The following is an 18,796-nucleotide window of genomic DNA, read 5'->3' as shown; positions in this document are numbered from 1 at the left end:
AAAAGGTATTAAAAGTCATTACATTTTAACTTAAGAAATGTGCAGCTACCCTGTATACACGTATACTGTATGTTGGTTTGTTTACTGTTGAGTGAATCATCTTGGGTCCCGACCCCCAGTTTAGGAACCACAATGCAACCACTGCACTATAATGAGTGGCTGCCTTGGAACTGCGGCCATTCAGAAAATGTGAACCCATTGAGAAGAGCAGCAGAAAAGAGCAGAGAAGTCAATGCATAGTTGAAGGCCATAGCTACACTTGACATTGCCTAGACCCTCAAGTATTTGTGGTGAGTCTTTGATACTTCTGTGGCTTTTGTGGATCATGTGAACCTTGGCCCGACTCCCAAGATGTTGGTTAACTCACTCAGGTTTTACTAAGCTCGACCCAAATGCAGGAAAACTCCATCAGACTCCAATTCAAAGTATTTTTTCTCCAGTCCCCGCAAGTCACAACACTCAACGCTCACACAAAACTGACAGCAAACACAAGTTAAAGGAACAGAGGATCCGACAAATACAGACACAAACGGGACTATATACACAGTAGAGTCTAGACACAGGTGAAGCTCAAAGGCAATCACAGGGATTGGCTAGGGCAAACAGGACACAGGTGACCTGTTGTCCCACCTACAAGGACAACAGGAAACAATACAGACATTACTTCAAAATTAGCCTGGGATCAATACCATTTATGGGTTTCTGATCCGGTCGGAACGGAAATAACTTTACGTCATCATAATGTCATCAGGTGGCCGAACCAGCGACCGGAACCACCGGCGCCATGCATCTCATACTGTATATGATTCCCCTAGTTTAAAACTTGTTTAGTTTAGTTTGGTATAATCTTTTCGTTCTTTTGTTATAATGATCGTTTGGTATGTCCATCTTTTACTAAATGAATTGATTCGCATTATGTGGGGAACAAAAAGAATGCGACGCCAACCGGAACCACGATTTATTTTTTTGCTTTTTTCTTAACTGGATCACACAGCTAGTTTTAGAACGAATACCAGGTTTTCCTCCGAGGTGGAATGTCTGGTGACGCGAGGTTACTTCATTCAAAATAGAAGGAGCCCAGCAGAAAAGTAAAACCTAAGTACATCACAGAAAACAATAAAATAATAAAACAAAGAGACATACTGATATTTGCATTTTGCTACTAAGGAAATGTTTTTTGTGATGAACCTTCCATCATTTAACCCAAAAAGTCCCAAAGATTGACTCCAGGTCGCCAGGCCTGGGTTCGTTCAATCCTTCTTTCACACCAGAAGAATGAAGGTTACCCATGTAGGAACGAGCATGTACATGCTGGGCTGGAAGGAATTAAGGTCACTGAGGACCCTGAAGCCAACCCTGCAGAGGTCTCTAGACGGGTGCTACACCAGAATGTTGCGTGCCATACTTTTAACATCAGCAAGAGTGAACATGTGACCAACAATAATCTGAGGACGACCTACAAAGAAGTAGTTGGGGTGTACCGGCGGCATGCCTTGCTCAAGGGCCTATTTATACGAGGTTCCTCTGGTTCTCGTGGCCAAGCTGTGCCTGCTCCCCGACAGCGCTGCTTGGCGGCTGTCTTAGCAGCCAATGCACCAACAGAAGACAGACAAGGGATTTACTTGACACTTTATTTCCAGGTAGCCATGCTGCTTGCCATACCTTAGTTGGCATCAGATAGTTAGCCACAAGGAAACAAGATAAACAACCCCATACAAACATGTCAAGACTGATTTATCTCTCTCTGTGTGTAAGGGACTGGGGGTGGCTGATTTCTCCTGTGTGCACTGATTAATTCGATGCACAACAGGTGTGCATCAACCTGGCACAACCAACTCTGAGCGCAATTAGTTTGACTCAGGCCAGGCGTGACTGCATTCTTTTACATTGGCCTACAACAGTCATAATGCATATCTGGAACTACACATCATCAATGGTTGTGCAAACGTGAGCTTTGTGTGCTAACGTTGATAACGCTGCCTATGGAGCTTGGCTTTGTGGTTCGCTCGGCTGTGATTGGTCTTTTGAGGGAACACAGATACAGGCAGACACAAACCCGTGTCCAAGACCAGTGGTTCAAGGGTCCTAAGGAACCCTTGGGGTTCTGTTTGGTTCCATCTGTACACTCTCAGAGTTACGGGGGTCCGTCAACAAATGCAGAAGCAAACTGAGGGTCCTTGAAATTAAAATGTTTGAGAACCACTGTTCTTGACGGCTATGCCCCTTTAGCATTAAACAAAGGAGCATCATTCTGTATTCACACAGTACTGTAGGTGACCCTCACACATCCAATCAAGTTTTGACTTTGTAAGCCTTTGCTTGAAAATCTGTCATTTTCGTTGTCAAGTTATTTTGTCCAGGCTATTTTGACATTTTGAAAACTTTAACCTAAAAAAAGGGTTTGGAATATCTTAGAATTGCATTCCTTTGGAAAAACCCAGATAAACCAGACATCAGGCAATGGTACAGAGAATTGCCAAATTGTCTTGCACTAGAGAAATTGACTCATGGCATTAAAGGGAAATCTGCGAAATATGGGGACAGTTCATACATTTTATGGAAGACAATCCTTTAGTTTAGGACCTGTATTGATAGATAGCTATTTTGTAATGTGGGAAGAAAAATTATGATTGTCTGTTTTTGTAGTTTATTATTTAATATTTTGTATGTATATTTTTTATTTTATTATTTTATTGTTTAATGTCTATTTATGTGATGTATGTTTTGTTTGTGTTTATAGGTATTTTTTATGATTTTATGAACATAAGAGTCATACTATTGTCATGTTTATATAAATGAAAAATGGCAATAAATATAAATATAGTAGATTAGTTTTTCAAATTGTGAAAATGAGTTGAGGTGATGGACTCCAGGACTGACTGAATGTCACGAACACCAGCCAATCACCTACAGAACTGTGTGTGTCTGTGACCCGCGGCGGGGGAGGACTTCAGGACACGACAGGACAAAGGGTGTCAGCACCCTGGACAGGCAGGCTAATGCTCTGATGACACACACACTCACACACACACACACACATGCACACGCACACACAGAGGATGTAACACATACCTCTGCATGGCGCGGACACGCAGTAACACATACCCCCTATCCATGACCAAACACGTGCACCTGAGAAAGTAACACACACTCCAGCTGCCCTGGGGTCACAACCAGAGGCTGCGCACACGCACGCACGCACGCACGCACGCACACACACACATACACACACACACGCACACACGCGCACACACACACACACACACACACACACGCGCACACACTCACACACACACACACACACACGTATAGTCGTGAGGCCATTCTGGTGGCTTCCAATTGTATAATTAAGTCCCAATCATAAAGGGTGATTTATATATCGAAGATGACTGATCTACAATGCGCTGTGCTGCGATGTATTGTGAGCTTGTAGATCGGCTATCTTCGGTGTATGACACCGGTGCAACCAAGTATACATCAGGTGTAACTTGCCATTTGGAGAAATGTTTTCAACTATTAGATACCTTGATTGATCCACGAGGGAAATTGAGGTGCCAGAGACAGCACAGCAGTAAGTTACAGATAGTACAGTTGGTACTGAAGGGTAACATCACAATAAAGACCCTTAAACAAATATTAATGAAAGTACTGCAGACGTATACACCCTAAAAAACATCCCGCCTGGTGCAGAACACAAAGACAACGTCAATAAATAATACGGTTGAACAATAGTTATGACATCAGCCCAATCCACAGGTAACGTAACAGGTGACAACAGATTGGGTGTTGCAATAGTCACACAATGGCGTAATGCTGCTGAGGTCAGAAGGTCAATTACTGTTGCACCATGCGTGCATCCTTACACATTCTCATAGCAAACGGCACAAATGTCTATTCCTGAGGGAGAGGGACAACACGTGTTCAATATATCGTTGCTGTCGGGCAGAAACCTTATCTCCATATTCTAACGTTGTGTTTTTTGTAAATTAACTCATTCAGTGCCACTCGACGTCTAAGACGTCCGTTGTATCATAAGCCCTGTGCCACTGGACGTCTAAGACGTCTAAGACGTTTTTTTTTTTAATGTTCAGAACCCAAGATATCATGATTTGAAAATGTTCTGCTCCATTCACTTCTTGTTTAACTTCTTACTGAAAAAGGCTGTATCTCGGCTCCTAAGCACTTTTTTTTTACAATGAATTTTGGCTCTGGCACTCAGAGCCAAACTGCCAGAAATAAGTCAGGCACTGAATGAGTTAACGCCCTACTCATACGTCACACAAAAGTATCAAACGTAGCAGATTCACGCCACGTTTCGAGCTTGCATATCTGCTACTTTTGCTATTTTTGAATAAATTCAGAGTCCTGAAAAGCAACAGTTCTGGAAGTGTTTCCACCCGACAGAGACGATATTCAATAAAGCAAAAGAGTCTGCCATAGTTTCTTCAATCACTTTTATTAACTTCCTTGTTCTTAATTACAGTTGCTTGGTGACAGTACAAAGAGAACACCCACCAAGCTGACATCGACCAATCCGATCAGCTCAATCCTCCTCGTTCTTCCAATGGCATCTCTCGGTTAACACATCCAGAAAATAGAATTATAATTCACCTTTTAAAATATCAACAATAATAATGATACACTTGTGACAGTCAAATATAGAACGATATTCATCTGTATTTATAATCAAAAATCATGGAAAGAAAAATAATTATATTCATCTCATATTTAACGTAAGATCAGACATTGTGAGACGCAATCACCGTGGATGTGTTTTACACAGGAGAGCACATCTAACAATATGAACCTTTGCCTTTTAATGGCTAGACTGCCGTGTGTTTTCATTTAGGCCATACAGTATTCATTATAATACAACAAAATGCAGGAGCCAAAAACACTGAATATTTCCCCAATCACTCATGAGTTGAGTTTGTAATGAACCACTTTAACCCTGGCGTCCCTGCTTTGGGCATGCCATTATGGGCAAAGATTTTCAGAAATTCTCAAAGAATTTCAAACTTAGCCAGCCTATAAGCTCGTTCTGAGCTTGTAGATTGGCTATTTTCGCAAAGTGTATAGGGTTCGAGTGGTTAAGGAAAATCACTGAGCACGGTACACTACTTTATAAAAAAATGCATAGATATAATGAAATGTGCTTTCATTTACCAACTCCTAACACAACATCATCCAATGGTCCACAAGGAGTTCAATTTTAGATCTTGTGCACCTGTGTAAACGCAGCCCGGGGTTTGGCCATCCGTTTTGGCTTTTGGACTTTACAGAGTTAGATTTTTCAGTGATCTGCTGACAATGCCTGTCTAATGCGGACTACAGTGCGTTTTCCACGCTCTGGTCTGCTTACAGTAACTATACAGCTAGAGGCCTATCTATGGAGACAGCAGCAGCAGGTGTGTGCATGAGCTGTGTGAGACAAGGACTTGAGTGAGAATGAGGGGGGGGGGGGGGGGGAAAGGTGTGCGCGCGCAGGGTGAAATTTGACTTGGAGAAGAACATTTACTAATTAGGAAATATACCTCCCCATTTACAGCAAAACTGTGTGCAGAAAAGACAGCTTACTTGCCCACCAGCCCGTATTATTTGACTGTGTGTGTGTGTGTGTGTGTGTGAGAAAGACAGAAGAGAGAGAGAGAAAGAGAGAGAGGAGAGAGAGAGAAAAAGAGAAAGAGAGACTATGTATGTGCATTGTGCATGTATCTTCCTGACCCTGGGCGATGATTCAATAAAATGTAAACATAGGAATTCAATGGTAATAATGACAGCAGGAACATTAGTTTGACTGTCTTGTATGTACGTTATATATATATATCTATGTCTTTACAAAGGACAAAATAATATAACACGCAACATATACGTATGTACATGTATACACACACCGTATATACAGAGGGCACATACAGCGTACAAATATTCACAGGCAACATGTTAGCACACATACAGGCGCGGGTGCACATGCACGGACACGAAAACAGGCACGCACAAAAGTGCTTACAAATGTACACAAGCAACACACACTCGTACACACAGACATACAGACAGACACACATGTGCACATACACGCACGCACACACACACACACGCGTTGATAGCACTATCCGGCATGCTGAGATTCCATCTCCATGACAACTATCAGTTTCGCCGGCTGCAGTGTCACTACAGGTCGGGGTTCACCGCCACAGCAAGGCATTGTGGGAAGGGCTGGGTTGTGTTGGTATGGCCAACGATGCGACTCTTACTTTGAGTAGAGAGAGAGAGTGTGTTTGTGTTCTAGTGACAGTAAACATGTGTGTCGCATGCGGGCCATGGTGTGTTCCTTTTGTCTCAGCCAGCAAAATGTGTGTGGGTGCGCATGTGTGTGTGTGTGTGTGTGTGTGTGTGTGTGTGTGTGTGTGTGTGTGTGTGTGTGTAGTGTGCATAAGGGTTGCATGGCTTAAGCCCGATTTACAAGTATAGCATTTGTGCCACTGTTTCAGCGTGCACTGGGTATAACAGTGAATGTGTGTGTGTGTGTGTGTGTGTGTGCGTGCGTGTGTGTGTGTGTTAGAGGGTAGCACGAGTCCACCCGAAAACCTGAGACCCTACCCTACTGTAGATCCGAGCGGGTCCGGGTCAAAAATATGACGGGTGCATCTCAAGTGGAAGGACCCTCATGGACCCGTGAGGACCCCACCTGCTTTATTTCCATATTAAACTCTTTAATCTTCGGTTTTCAAAATGAGACATATGCGTACTAATTACGTTATCAAATTCATATAGTCTGTTCGCATATTGAATGAGCCACGCTTAACGTAAACAGCCGAAACGCAGTCAATCTCGAGCGCGGTGCAGTGCGTGCCTCAACAACATGGGAGGTTTTCTTTAGCGAGGTGAAACACAAACTACAAGAGAAAAGTATAGTTACTGTAGCTGAGCAGAAGCCATTTAAAAGTTGGAATGCGATCTGTATGGAGCACTTTTGCGGTCATTATCGGCGGGGGCCGGTAAGAAAAGTCGGCGAAAATGCACTCTGTCTGCAGTGCAGAACGCACTCCTCAGATTTAATGGGACCAAGACAGGTACTGTATGTCTCAACACAGCTGCTGCGGAGACCTGGGACAGTGGGGTGGGACAGTCACACAGACGACGGCTAGTCTCAACGGTGAGCATTGTTTTACAAAGCCTTGCTGAAAATAATAAATGTGTAATGCAGCCTGTGCATCGGGTCCAGTTAAACGAGTCTAAGAACCGTCAAGGTCCGTTTCGGACCGCGTCTAATAAAATCTCTAATTATCATAGGGCCCGTTTCAGACCAGCGTCTAAATTATCCTCGGGTCTGTATCAGACAGGGTCCAATAAATGATAGTGTTCCTAGGTCAATTTCGGACCGGGTCCCGATTATCATCGAGTTCCATTTTGGGAACGGGTCCCAATTCTTTGGGGACCCGTGCTACCCTCTAGTAGTGTGTGTAAGTCCATCTCAGTGTGCTCTGGGTAGAACAGTGAATGTGTGTGTGTGTGTGTGTGTGTGTGTGTGTGTGAGAGACAGTCCCTCTCAGAGGGCTCTGGGTATGATGGTAAAAGGCAGGACGGGGCTGCTGGCCTCCAGCTCCAGGGCGGTGAGGAAGCACTCCGTGGCGGCCGCGGCGTTGCCCTGAGCCTGCAGCACCTCCCCGAGGCTGTTCCACACGTCATGAGCCGTACTGGAGGAAGGAGAAGGAGGAGGGAGGTGGAGGAGGGGAGATGAGATGAAAATAGTAGGGTTGTCAGGATCAATGACATTTTACTTGATGATTGTCCTAGAAATAGTTGCGATTAACGATTTACTTGTTATTTGGAATATAAAAGTTTGGCTTTTAGGCTTTGTGAAGCCACAAAACATTGCATGGGTTATGACGAATGTCTTAAACCCCCCCCCCCCCCCCCCCACAGACCCCCACAGACCAATCAGAAGCCGCGGCGCCTGGGTGCCCACGGGTGCCCGTCCCGCCCCTTGGAAATAGGATCAGTATCACGCTGAGAAGCAAAGTGAGAAAAAAATTATCTGCCGAACGGGGCGAATCAGTCCTGATCCGAGAGTAAGTTTGACCCATTCTAATATACCCTTTATGAGGACAGCAACCAGGGATTCGCGGGAGGGGTCAGAGTGCAGCAGCAGCCCAGTGGGACTCGGGCCTGGACACACCTGATTGCAATCAGTTAATCAAACTTTCACCCAGCTCCACACAGAAGGGTTTGGTGAGCAGAACAAAGGCAGCTAATAGGCAACACCCTGTACCCACTGTGAGTCACAGCGTTGACAGTCAATACCCAAGCCCTCGCACTGGGACAACGAAGTCCCTTGAATTAAGGAATCGTCCCTTATTTGGAAACTAAAATAAGGGACAGACTTTGTTCCTTATTTTTGGGAATCAATCAATGACACACATCTTACAAGTTCAAACAGGTCATATACATATACGATACTACAGGTTGTTAACCACTTAAACCCTCTAGACTTAACTCATTCAGTGCCATTGACGTCACCGACGTCACGTTTTTATAAGCCCAGGGTGCCAATGACGTCGCCGACGTCATGATTTTATTTATTTATTTTGGAAAAAAATAATTCAGAACTCAAGATATCATGATTTGAAGATTTGCTGCTCCATTCACTTCTTGTTTAACATCTTACTGAAAAAGGCTGTATCTCGCTTCCTAAGCACTTCTTCTATACAATGTATTTTTGGCTCTGGCACTCAGAGCCAAACTGCCAGAAATAAGTCAGGCACTGAATGAGTTAAGGTAAACTGGACCTGAGTTGTCTCTTGTACTTGGACCACTTGTGTGTCCAAGTAGCCGATCTACAGTACAAGCTCACAACGTGTTGCAGATCTGACGCGTTGTGAGCTTGTTGATCTGCTATTTTTGGCTAATTCCTCCCCCCCCCCCCCCAATATAATATCGTTGCTGTCGGGCTTATCTCCATATTTCAAATGTTAACTATTTTTTTCTCCGTAAATGAATGTCCTACTTCATCATACAAGAATGTCACACGAAAGTGAGCTTGTAGATCTGCTATTTTCACCATTTTCAAATGTTTTTAAAATAATTAAAAAGTTTTGGGCATACAAGGTTTCCACCTGACAGCAACGATACATACCGTAATTATATGCAGTGAGATGTTATCATTTTTTCTGGGCTTTCCTTATTTTTCTTAGAAATAAAAAGGATACCAGGCTTGGGTGTCCCTGATTTGAATTTCAGGCAGCTGGCAACACTACTCACCTCTCTCTCTCTCTCTCTCCCCCTCTCTCTATGCCTAACATGCCAACTTAAGGAGAAACCTCAGACTCAAACCACATAATATGTTCAAGTGAGTGAGAGGAGAACCACCTTCACTTCAGGTTTTCTACACCCCCCACCTCCATGACATTAATAATGCAGGGTATTATTTTTGGTGTCTTATTTCTTTGTGTATACGGCCTCTTGTATCTCCCCCGGGTTGCACACAGTATATGTGCTGCATGACGTGCAATAAAAAAGCGAAAGTCAAATACAAAGAAATGAGCTGATAGCGTGTACGGGGATAATCTGTGACGACCCCGTGCGTTTATTGAAAAACAATGAAAAGACGCTGAGGCTAATTACCCGAAGGCTTTTAGCCTTATTTTTTTGATAACTGCACGGATTTGAGTGGATTATCCGGCTTACACCATTGGCCACTTGCCAATAATTAAAAGTTGTGTTTCATATGTCATATTTTGGGGGCAATTACAAACCATCCTCATACATTTTGAATGTGAGAGATAAAATAACTTAATACAACTGTTTTATTATACATATTAATTAAGAAAAGTGATAAGACCACACAGCCTCGTGCCAATCAGAATAGGCTCTATGCACAGCAGCCATATTGGAAAGAAATTGGGCCTCTTCTTTACTTCCTTCACAGGTGTTACCAATGATACTAATTAAGGCTCTGTTCCATTTGGTGTATCACAGTGGCTCTCAAACAAGGACCCCCTTAACTCTGAAAAGTGTAAAAATGGAACCAAATGAACCCTCAGTTACGCACCCGTTGGGGGCCATTTGGAACCCCCTCAAGGAACCATGAGGGTCCCGGGACCCCACTTTGAGACCCACTGGTGTAGCAGAGTGTTTCCAGTCAGCCGACGTGGAATGGAACGCAATCTTAATTGGCATCATTGGTAACACCTGAAGGAAGTAAGGAAGAGGCCCAATTTCCTTCCAATATGGCTGCTATTAGATTGAATTGTCTGTGTCTGTACGGTCATGGTAAGAAGATCATATAAACACACACCTGTTGATCTGCACGGCATCCCTCAGAACCTTCTCTGACAGACTGTAACGCTGGAGCTGCTGGAGAATCATACCCTGTATACACAGAGAGAGAGAGACAGAGAGAGAGACAGAGAGAGAGAGAGAGAGAAAACAAAGAAAGATTCAGTCATTTACTAGACTTGCTGGATGCGGGCGGGGGGGGAGAGGGATGGAGTGAGTGTTAATGGTAAGTGGTATGTGAAGACAGTGTAAAGAGGGGCAGAGGGACTAATTGAGGGCCAGAGAGTTAAGTGTGGAGAGATGGGGGAAGAGAGGTATGGAAGGAATAGGAGAAGTAGAGGGAGAGACTGCCCCCCACTTCCCACAAGGTCTGCTCAGACACTCCCTGCGGAGTATGGGTAATTACTGTGAGCTGGAAGCACACACACGCACGCACGCACGCACACACACACGTTTATATAAACAAGGGCACTGGCACACACACACACACACACACACACACACACACACACACACAATGGCAGGCAGCAGAGTGTGAGAGGATAGAAGGAGATCGGTTGAATTCTCAGGAGACCAGCAACAAGGAGGAGATGAGAGAGAGAGATACAGAGAGAGAGAGAGAGACAGAGAGAGAAGGGCACAGAGAAGGAGATGTGTGTATCATCTTCCCAGCTTGCAGTCTCCATATAGTTTGTTCACAACAGCATCTGGTTCGTACTGTACCGTACTGTATCTGTCCTTGTATCTTTTTTTGGTGTACCTGTAACAGTTTCTTTTTGTGTTTTTCCCTTTTTGTTTTCCCTTATCGTCTCTGCCAGGCCGGACGGCCGAATGTCCGAGACTATGTTTTTGCTCTTGTCCGTCCGGCCATGACGCAACACCACATAATAGGCCACTGCCATTTGTGCCAGATCAGATTTAGCCAGTCATTTAGCATTTTCTTCAAAACACACTCTTTGCTTCTACTACTCCTGCAATTTCAGTCCAAAACTCACACAAATCGGGACACATGATCTCTGGAGTAATGTGATCAACGCACCAGTCAGATTCTTCATATTCCATTCCAGTTGGCTATGACTTGACCTGTACTCTGAGGAGCACACTTTTCCAGTTCAACCTATTTTAACCAGGCAGGTTATTAACAACAAATTCTTAGTCAATGCCAGTTCTCCCATGTGTACTGTGGTCTCGGTCTCTGCCAAACTCGGGAGCGTACTCAAGTTCCCTCAACCCTATGTTCCCTCAGCCCCATGTTCCCTCAGCCCTATGTTCCCTCAGCCCTATGTTCCCTCAGCCCTATGTTCCCTCAGCCCTATGTTCCCTCATCCCAAAACAGACCCTATGTTCCCTCAGCCCTATGTTCCCTCATCCCAAAATAGACCCTATGTTCCCTCAGCCCTATGTTCCCTCAGCCCTATGTTCCTTCAGCCTTATGTCCCATCAGCCCTATGTAATATTCTAATGTTTTGTCTTGTCTGTCTGTCTGTCTGTTTGTTATAAGATATTTCTAGCAAGATATATTTAAAAATCCATGTATTTTTGCCAAGAGTTGGCATGGCAATGGGCATGGCATGTCACAAAAATTACATTTATGATAAGGATGGATTTATGCATAACTTTGTGTGAGTTTGTCATAGGCTAAGGAAGAACTGATTCCTTAGCCTATGACAAACTCACACAAAGTTATGCATAAATCCATCCTCCTCTTTTTGAGATGTCATAAATGTACTTTTTGTGACATGCCATGCCCATTGCCTATATACACGTCAGCATCACGATCAGTATCACGGTCAGCATCACGGTCAGTATCATGGTCATGGTCAGTATCATGTCAGTATCATGTCATTATCATGGTCAGCATTATGGTCAGAATCATGGTCAGTATCATGTCAGTATCATGACAGTATCATGGTCAGTATCATGGTCAGTATCATGTCAGTATCATGTCAGCATCACGATCAGTATCACGGTCAGCATCATGGTCAGTATCATGGTCATGGTCAGTATCATGGTCAGCATCATGGTCAGTATCATGGTCATGGTCAGTATCATGTCAGTATCATGTCAGCATCATGGTCAGAATCAAGGTCAGCATCATGGTCAGCATGATGGTCAGCATGATGGTCAGCATCATGGTCAGCATGATGGTCAGCATCATGGTCAGAATCATGGTCAGAATCATGGTCAGTATCATGGTCAGCATCATGGTCAGCATCATGGTCAGTATCATAGTCACGATCAGTATCAGTCATCAAAACGATTTCTATAAGTTTAAGTTTGTAATGGATAAAATAAAATAATTTACCCATCATTTTCCTATGACCTATCTGCTGTGTTAAAAAGTTTCTGGGGGAGGACCCCCCGCCATATATATCCAACCCGTATTAATTTGACTGTATAATGTTCATGTCTGTATATCAGAACTTTGTTTGTACTCATTTAAATCCCCCTTTAATTGTTTGTTTTACTTAGCTTATTATACCTTTAAACTCATTTTTTTGTAATATAGTTGTTTTGGATATTTACAAAAGCTTTATATTAGTATAGACATGTATTATTATTATTAATATTTTACTTTATTAGCTGTGATGATAGTTCACTGCAATGATCAGTAATTCTTTGCAGCTGTTGTTATAGGTAGCTATAGGTTTCACAGCTGTTTGAATTTGAATTGATGAGAAACTAGAAAAAGTGCTCCTCGGAGCACAAGTCTCCGCCAGGTCAGGTAGGTTATTATGGCCTCCTAGTGGCGCTATAATAGGCCAATGTGAAAAGGGTGCCATTTCTTCTTAGGCCTTGCACGGTAATCGGACACTGCATTCATGATTTGAGGCATTTTGTTCCAAAAATGTGGTTTGCTAAATTAGACCTGCTGGTGGCACTATAACAGGCCAATGTGAAAAAGGTGGCATTTCTTCCTCGGCCTAGTGGGAATGTGCGTGCAAAATTTCACGGAAATCGCACACTGCGTTCATGATTTGAGGAATTTTGTTGAAAACGGACCTATCCTGCAAACTTTGGAAGCCAATGTAGCCAAGTAGGATGGAATATGAAATATTGGACACATCCATCTTGATCACATGACTATAGACATATTGTGTACCGATTTGCATGTTGTTTGGACACAATCTGTAAGAGTAATATCAAAAAAATTGTTTTGCAAAAGTCGGCCTCATGGTGGCGCTATGACAGGCTGATCTGAAAAATGTGGGGCAGAGGTTCTGCTGTGGCATTCAGGGAGTGTGTGTGCGCAGTTTCACAGCGACCGGGCCAACGGTGGCGTAGATTAGCTGCTCGCAGACAGAAGGACGGACACACACACGGACGGACACACGGACGGACACACGGACGGACGGACAGTGGGCAAAACATACTCTCTCGCCATGCCTTTCGGCCTGGCGGAGACAATTATCAATATAATTTAACATCAGTCAGTTTCACAGCTGTTTGAATTTGAATTGATGAGAGAAACTATACATATAGTTTAATGTGTCTTAGCTGACCAGGTCAAAGCAATTAAGTTTGGCCAATCATGTTACTGATGGGGTGAGAGGGACTACAAGCCAATCAAGGCCTGTGTGGTTTATACAGCCATGTGACATTAGCAAGGGAATATGCTGGCTGACTTCGAAGAGTGAAGATGTTATCTGTTGGTATTTTTTTTTATACCAATTTTCTGGACTGTGCTTTATTGTTCATATTGTTCACAAATGTTTTTCTGTCCAAAAAACACGCAAATCGGTACACAGTATCTCTATAGTCATGTGATCAAGATGGATGTGTCCGATATTTAATATTCCATCCTACTTGCCTAACATTGACTTACAAAGTTTGCAGGATAGGTCTGTTTTGAACAAAATTCCTCAAATCATGAACGTAGTGTGCGATTTCCGTGAAATTTTGTACGCACATTCCCACTAGGCCGAGGAAGAAATGCCCCCTTTTCACATTGGCCTGTTGTAGCGCCACCAGCAGGTCTAATTTAGCAAACCACATTTTTGGAACAAAATCATGAATGCAGTGTCCGATTGCTGTGAAAAGCCTAAGAAGAAATGGAACCCTTTTCACATTGGCCTATTATAGCAGAGACTCTAGTTTTGAATCAGTTCTAACCAAAACTTATATTCCCTCAAGTTTTCCTCATGACATAATGTACACGTATACGTACCCCCAGAACATATGCTTTCAACACGTACAATTTAATGTTGTGGTCACCATCATCATCGGTGTAAAGAAAAATGTGTGTGTGTGTGTGTGTGTGTGTGTGTGTGTGTGTGGTGGGGGGAGACAGGTCTCACTGCCCAGAATGCCATACCAGGAAAAAAGGGTATGACTATATATTAAGGTCGGGTCTATAATGCATTATAATCACATTTATATTGCATAATAATGCACTTATAAAGCCTTATACCACTTTTCATAATCATGCATAACAACTTATAACAAAGTTTATGAAGTCTTATAACTTATAATAATATATCTATATATAGTCTTATACCTTTATACCTTTGGGGGATACCTTGGGGAGCCCGAGGGAACATAGGGTCTAATTTGGGATGAGGGAACATAGGGCTGAGGGAACATAGGGTCTAATTTGGGATGAGGGAACATAGGGCTGATTGAACATAGGGTCTAATTTGGGATGAGGGAACATAATGTTGAGGGAACATAGGGCTGAGGGAAAATAGGGACTAATTTGGATAAAATAAAATTGTTAGGGATTGAGGGAACATAGGGCTGAGGGAACATAGGGCTGAGGGAACATAGGCATGACCCCCCAAACTCCACTGTTTGGTCCCCACTGAACAAGCACCCCGACCAACCAGTAGGGGTCACTGGTGTAGAAACAAGGACATGATCCTGCCAATTTGTCTTTGCTGCCAGGAATTGACCCGGGGTCTCTGCGGCGGCGGTGGGCCAGTGTCCCCCAGACACCCTTGTTGTAACGTTTTATATTTTGCATTGATGGGAACGCCAGCGGGTACAGCGTTTCATTGCATTCCATTAGCCACGAAACGTTAACTCTCTTCTCAGAGGTGTCAACAAGTCTTGAAAGCATAAACAAGTTCCAGTCTTTAAGCCTCAAGTGAAACCTCATGTTGATTTTGTGGTTTGTTTTCTTGTGCGGGTTAAAAAACTGCCAAAGGGTAAAAAAACATGGCAGGCTGGTAAGCAAACGCAGCTGCAGCCAATCTAATTACTAACGGGTGTGTTAGATTTAGGTGTGCCCAGAGCCATGGCTGTGCTAATGAGCGAGCATAGGCTGTAGTCAACAGTATTGTCATTGCACATTTGGCACACCTAAAATCGTTACACATCTGTTATTCATTTTATTAGCTACAATTGTGTTGCTTACATACTGTCTCCGCACCAGTGGCGTCAGTTCAGCAAAAGCTAAAGTATGGCAAGGTTAGGGTTGCCAACTCCCAGATATTAAAATAAGGGACCCCTCAAAAAATGTGGGGGTCAATCCCCCCAAAACCCCCGAAATGCATAGAAAACTATGCATTATACCTATAACACAATACAAACACTACTATTCATGATTTTTTTATATAATTATTATTTATTTATTTATTTTATTGCCTGGTACCTTGCCATACCCAATTGACGCCCCTGGCCCGCACCCCACTTTGAGAACCACTACTAGGCACGAAGGTTTTTTGGGGCATGTGTGATACTGAGATAATTCTTCCTGGATGTGTTTAGATAGTTGATCTTATGATCAAAAAGGAGGACATTGAGGGAGAATTTAGGCTATTGTTTTGGTAGAGCCTGTCTTGTTATGGTTCAATCTTGTCCTTAGCAGCTAGTGTCCCTGTGCTCGTTGGCAGAACTACCGGACCACCTATCTGTGTCAGACTGTGTGTCTATAACGTACTTCTTTCTCCCCATGATACCATGTACATTAACCCATTTAGACCGGGAAAGAATCTGTGTCATTTTAAGATTTCTTTGAATTGGCTATTCAAAAATAGCAGATATACAAGCTCGTAGCGCGGCACCGAGTGCCGCGCTACGAGCTTGTAGATCTGCTATTTTTGAAAAATCGTGTAAATTTGTGCAAATCTTTGAATATATATATATTTTTAAGGCAAACATTTGTAACTCAAATCTTTGCTTCTGGGGGATTCTACAAATGTCTTCTAAATCCTAACAGTTTTCTGAAAAACTATAGTTGCTATATTAGTGGCGCTCATGTCAAGGACCCCCACAATGATATGTATTTGGCCACGGACCCCCTCCCCCCATCTCAAAATATTTTGTTCCAGGGACCCCCAGAAGCAAAGATTTGAGTACAAAATTATATATTCAAAAGATTTGCAGAAACTTCCACGATTTTTTTTCAAAAATAGCAGATCTGCTATTTTTGAAAAGCCCAAAGACATCTTAAAAGTGATACAGATGCATTCCCAGGTCTGAACGGTTTAAAATCATAACCATCACCACCTATAATAAATATTGTCTTCCGACTCCCATTGCCTCATCGGTTACCGATTGATCCAGAACTCCCGGACCACTCACCAGTCTCTGCATGGTCTTGACGTGTGTGGGGTTGATGGACAGGGCCTCCTCGTACCAGCGCTTGGCCTCGTCCATGTTGCCGCGCAGCTCGGCCACCTGGCCGCGCATGTGCAGCACCATGTGCGAGGTGGGGAACAGGTTGGAGGCCTCCTGCGTGCACGCTGTGGCCTCGGCCGGCTTGGACATGCCGATGTACACCTCCGCTATGGGACAGAGAGACACAGTGATGTGACGTTACTGCAGAGGTGGAAAAAGTACTATTTTTTTTTTTTACTTAAGTAAAAGTATCAACACTGCAATGTAGAAACACTCTGTTACAAGTAAAAGTCCGGTAATCACAATTTACTTGAGTAAAAGTACTAAAGTATTGGCATCAAAATATATTTAAAGTACCAAAAGTTAAAGTACTCATTACGCAGAATGTCCCATTTCACAAGTTATCATTATGTGTCAAATTAATACAAATCTTTTGAAAATAGCAGATTGGCTATTTTCAAATAGCCAAAGTGTAAATAAAAAAAGTGGTTAATGCATGTTTTGTGATAATAATCTAAATCTACAAAGTAACTAAAGTTTTTAAATAATTGTAGTACAGTAAAAGTACAATATTTGTCTCTGAGATGTAGTAAACATCTCTAGAGTTGAAGTAAACATATAGAACATTGGAAATAAAAGTACCTAAAATTGTACTTAAATACAGTACTTGAGTAAATGTACGTAGTTACTTTCCACCACTGCGTTACTGTAAATGCACTGGTTCACTACCTTTTAATTTCAAGGACCCCCTGTTTGTGGTTAGTGTGGGCCTCCAACTAATGTAAACGTATGTGAACATGTTGAAAAATGTCCATACATTTTCAAAAAATTCCAAAAAATAACGCGTTGTGAGCTCGTAGATCGGCGATTCTGATATTTATTTAAATACTACAGGTTCGGTACATCTAGGTCCCACACCTACGTGGCACTGCCCATCTGACCAATATGTCTGAGTCATAGTGTTGGGGGCTTTGTCAGAGTACCCGTCTGTTTGTTCAGACAGACACGTTGTGATCTAGTAGATCGGCTATTTCCACTATTTTAAAAAATGTTTGAAAATATATGAACATATTTCAACGTGGCAACGATTATGCAAAATAATTGTGATTATCTCAAATAATTACAATTAGGCCATTATGTAATAATTGTGACATTAGGCCTAGACACAGCCAGGGAGAGAGACAGAGAGAGAGGAACAGGGACATAGGAAGTGGTAGACAGAACACAAACAGTGTTACGTGTGTGAGATTCTATTTCCCAGAGCTAATAAAGCCGACATACGGCCAATAAAACGAGGATTGTGGTCGGTGACCTGGTGTGAACTATGACCAAACATTCATTTCCACAAGACAGCTTCCTCCTTTAACACGTCCAATAACCACAGCCAATATTTTCCACCATCCCCGGCCGCTACATGCCATGCATTACAGTGCTCAGCGTTGCCAGATTTTGCGAGACAAACAAGTGGCCAGGTCTACAAAACACAAGCCCGAAAGAAGAGACTGTACAATTAGTTATTTGAAAGTAGCGGCTCTAGATCTGCTGTTTTCAAAATAAAGCTTGAAAAATAAATGTGGAATATTTTTAAAATATTAAATACACAAATCTTGTATGGGGGGGGGGGGGGGGGGTCCCTGGCAAAAAAAAACATTAATTTGTGGGTCCTTGACATGAAAATGTGTGAGGACCACAGGGTTAAACAACATTAGGAGGCAAGCCCAAATAAGCAACTACACTTTAGAAACAAGCTCCAAAAAAGGACCAATATTTACAAGCGACTTTGAAGAAAAACAAGCCCAAAGTCGCTTAAATAATAAGCAGACATGGCAACACTGTCAACAGTCCACTCCCGTTCCCAGGCTGCTCCCTCAAAAGCAACCGCAAGACATTCAATTTCCCTACTGGGCTCACTTCAGCTGCTCTCTATGAGGATATATTGCATTTTATAGACTAACCT

At 42.9% G+C, this 18,796-nt stretch overlaps 1 protein-coding gene across 2 annotated transcripts in view; it reads right to left on the bottom strand.

The window, feature by feature from the left end:
- ttc7b (tetratricopeptide repeat domain 7B) overlaps window positions 1-18,796 on the bottom strand; it is a 600,383-nt gene that overhangs the window by 544,166 nt on the left and 37,421 nt on the right. Inside the window, exons 19-21 of one of the 2 annotated variants that reach the window (XR_013932176.1) lie at window positions 16,804-17,006; window positions 10,298-10,371; window positions 7,244-7,697 (exon numbers count right to left, since the gene is read on the bottom strand). Coding sequence is in view for 1 of the 2 variants with exons in the window: in XM_080414915.1 (XP_080271041.1) it covers window positions 7,550-7,697; window positions 10,298-10,371; window positions 16,804-17,006 (425 nt within the window). In the remaining variant the exon portion in view is untranslated. Of the gene's footprint in view, window positions 1-4,437; window positions 7,698-10,297; window positions 10,372-16,803; window positions 17,007-18,796 lie in introns of those variants that run through there. The other variant, XM_080414915.1, reaches the window with a different exon arrangement.

Source organism: Gymnoscopelus braueri, assembly GCF_963280865.1.
Source record: "Gymnoscopelus braueri genome assembly, chromosome: 19".
In the NCBI taxonomy this organism is placed as follows: Eukaryota; Metazoa; Chordata; class Actinopteri; order Myctophiformes; family Myctophidae; genus Gymnoscopelus; species Gymnoscopelus braueri.
The sequence above is the reverse complement of the archived record's forward strand: the minus strand, read 5'-3'. Positions and strand labels throughout refer to the sequence as shown.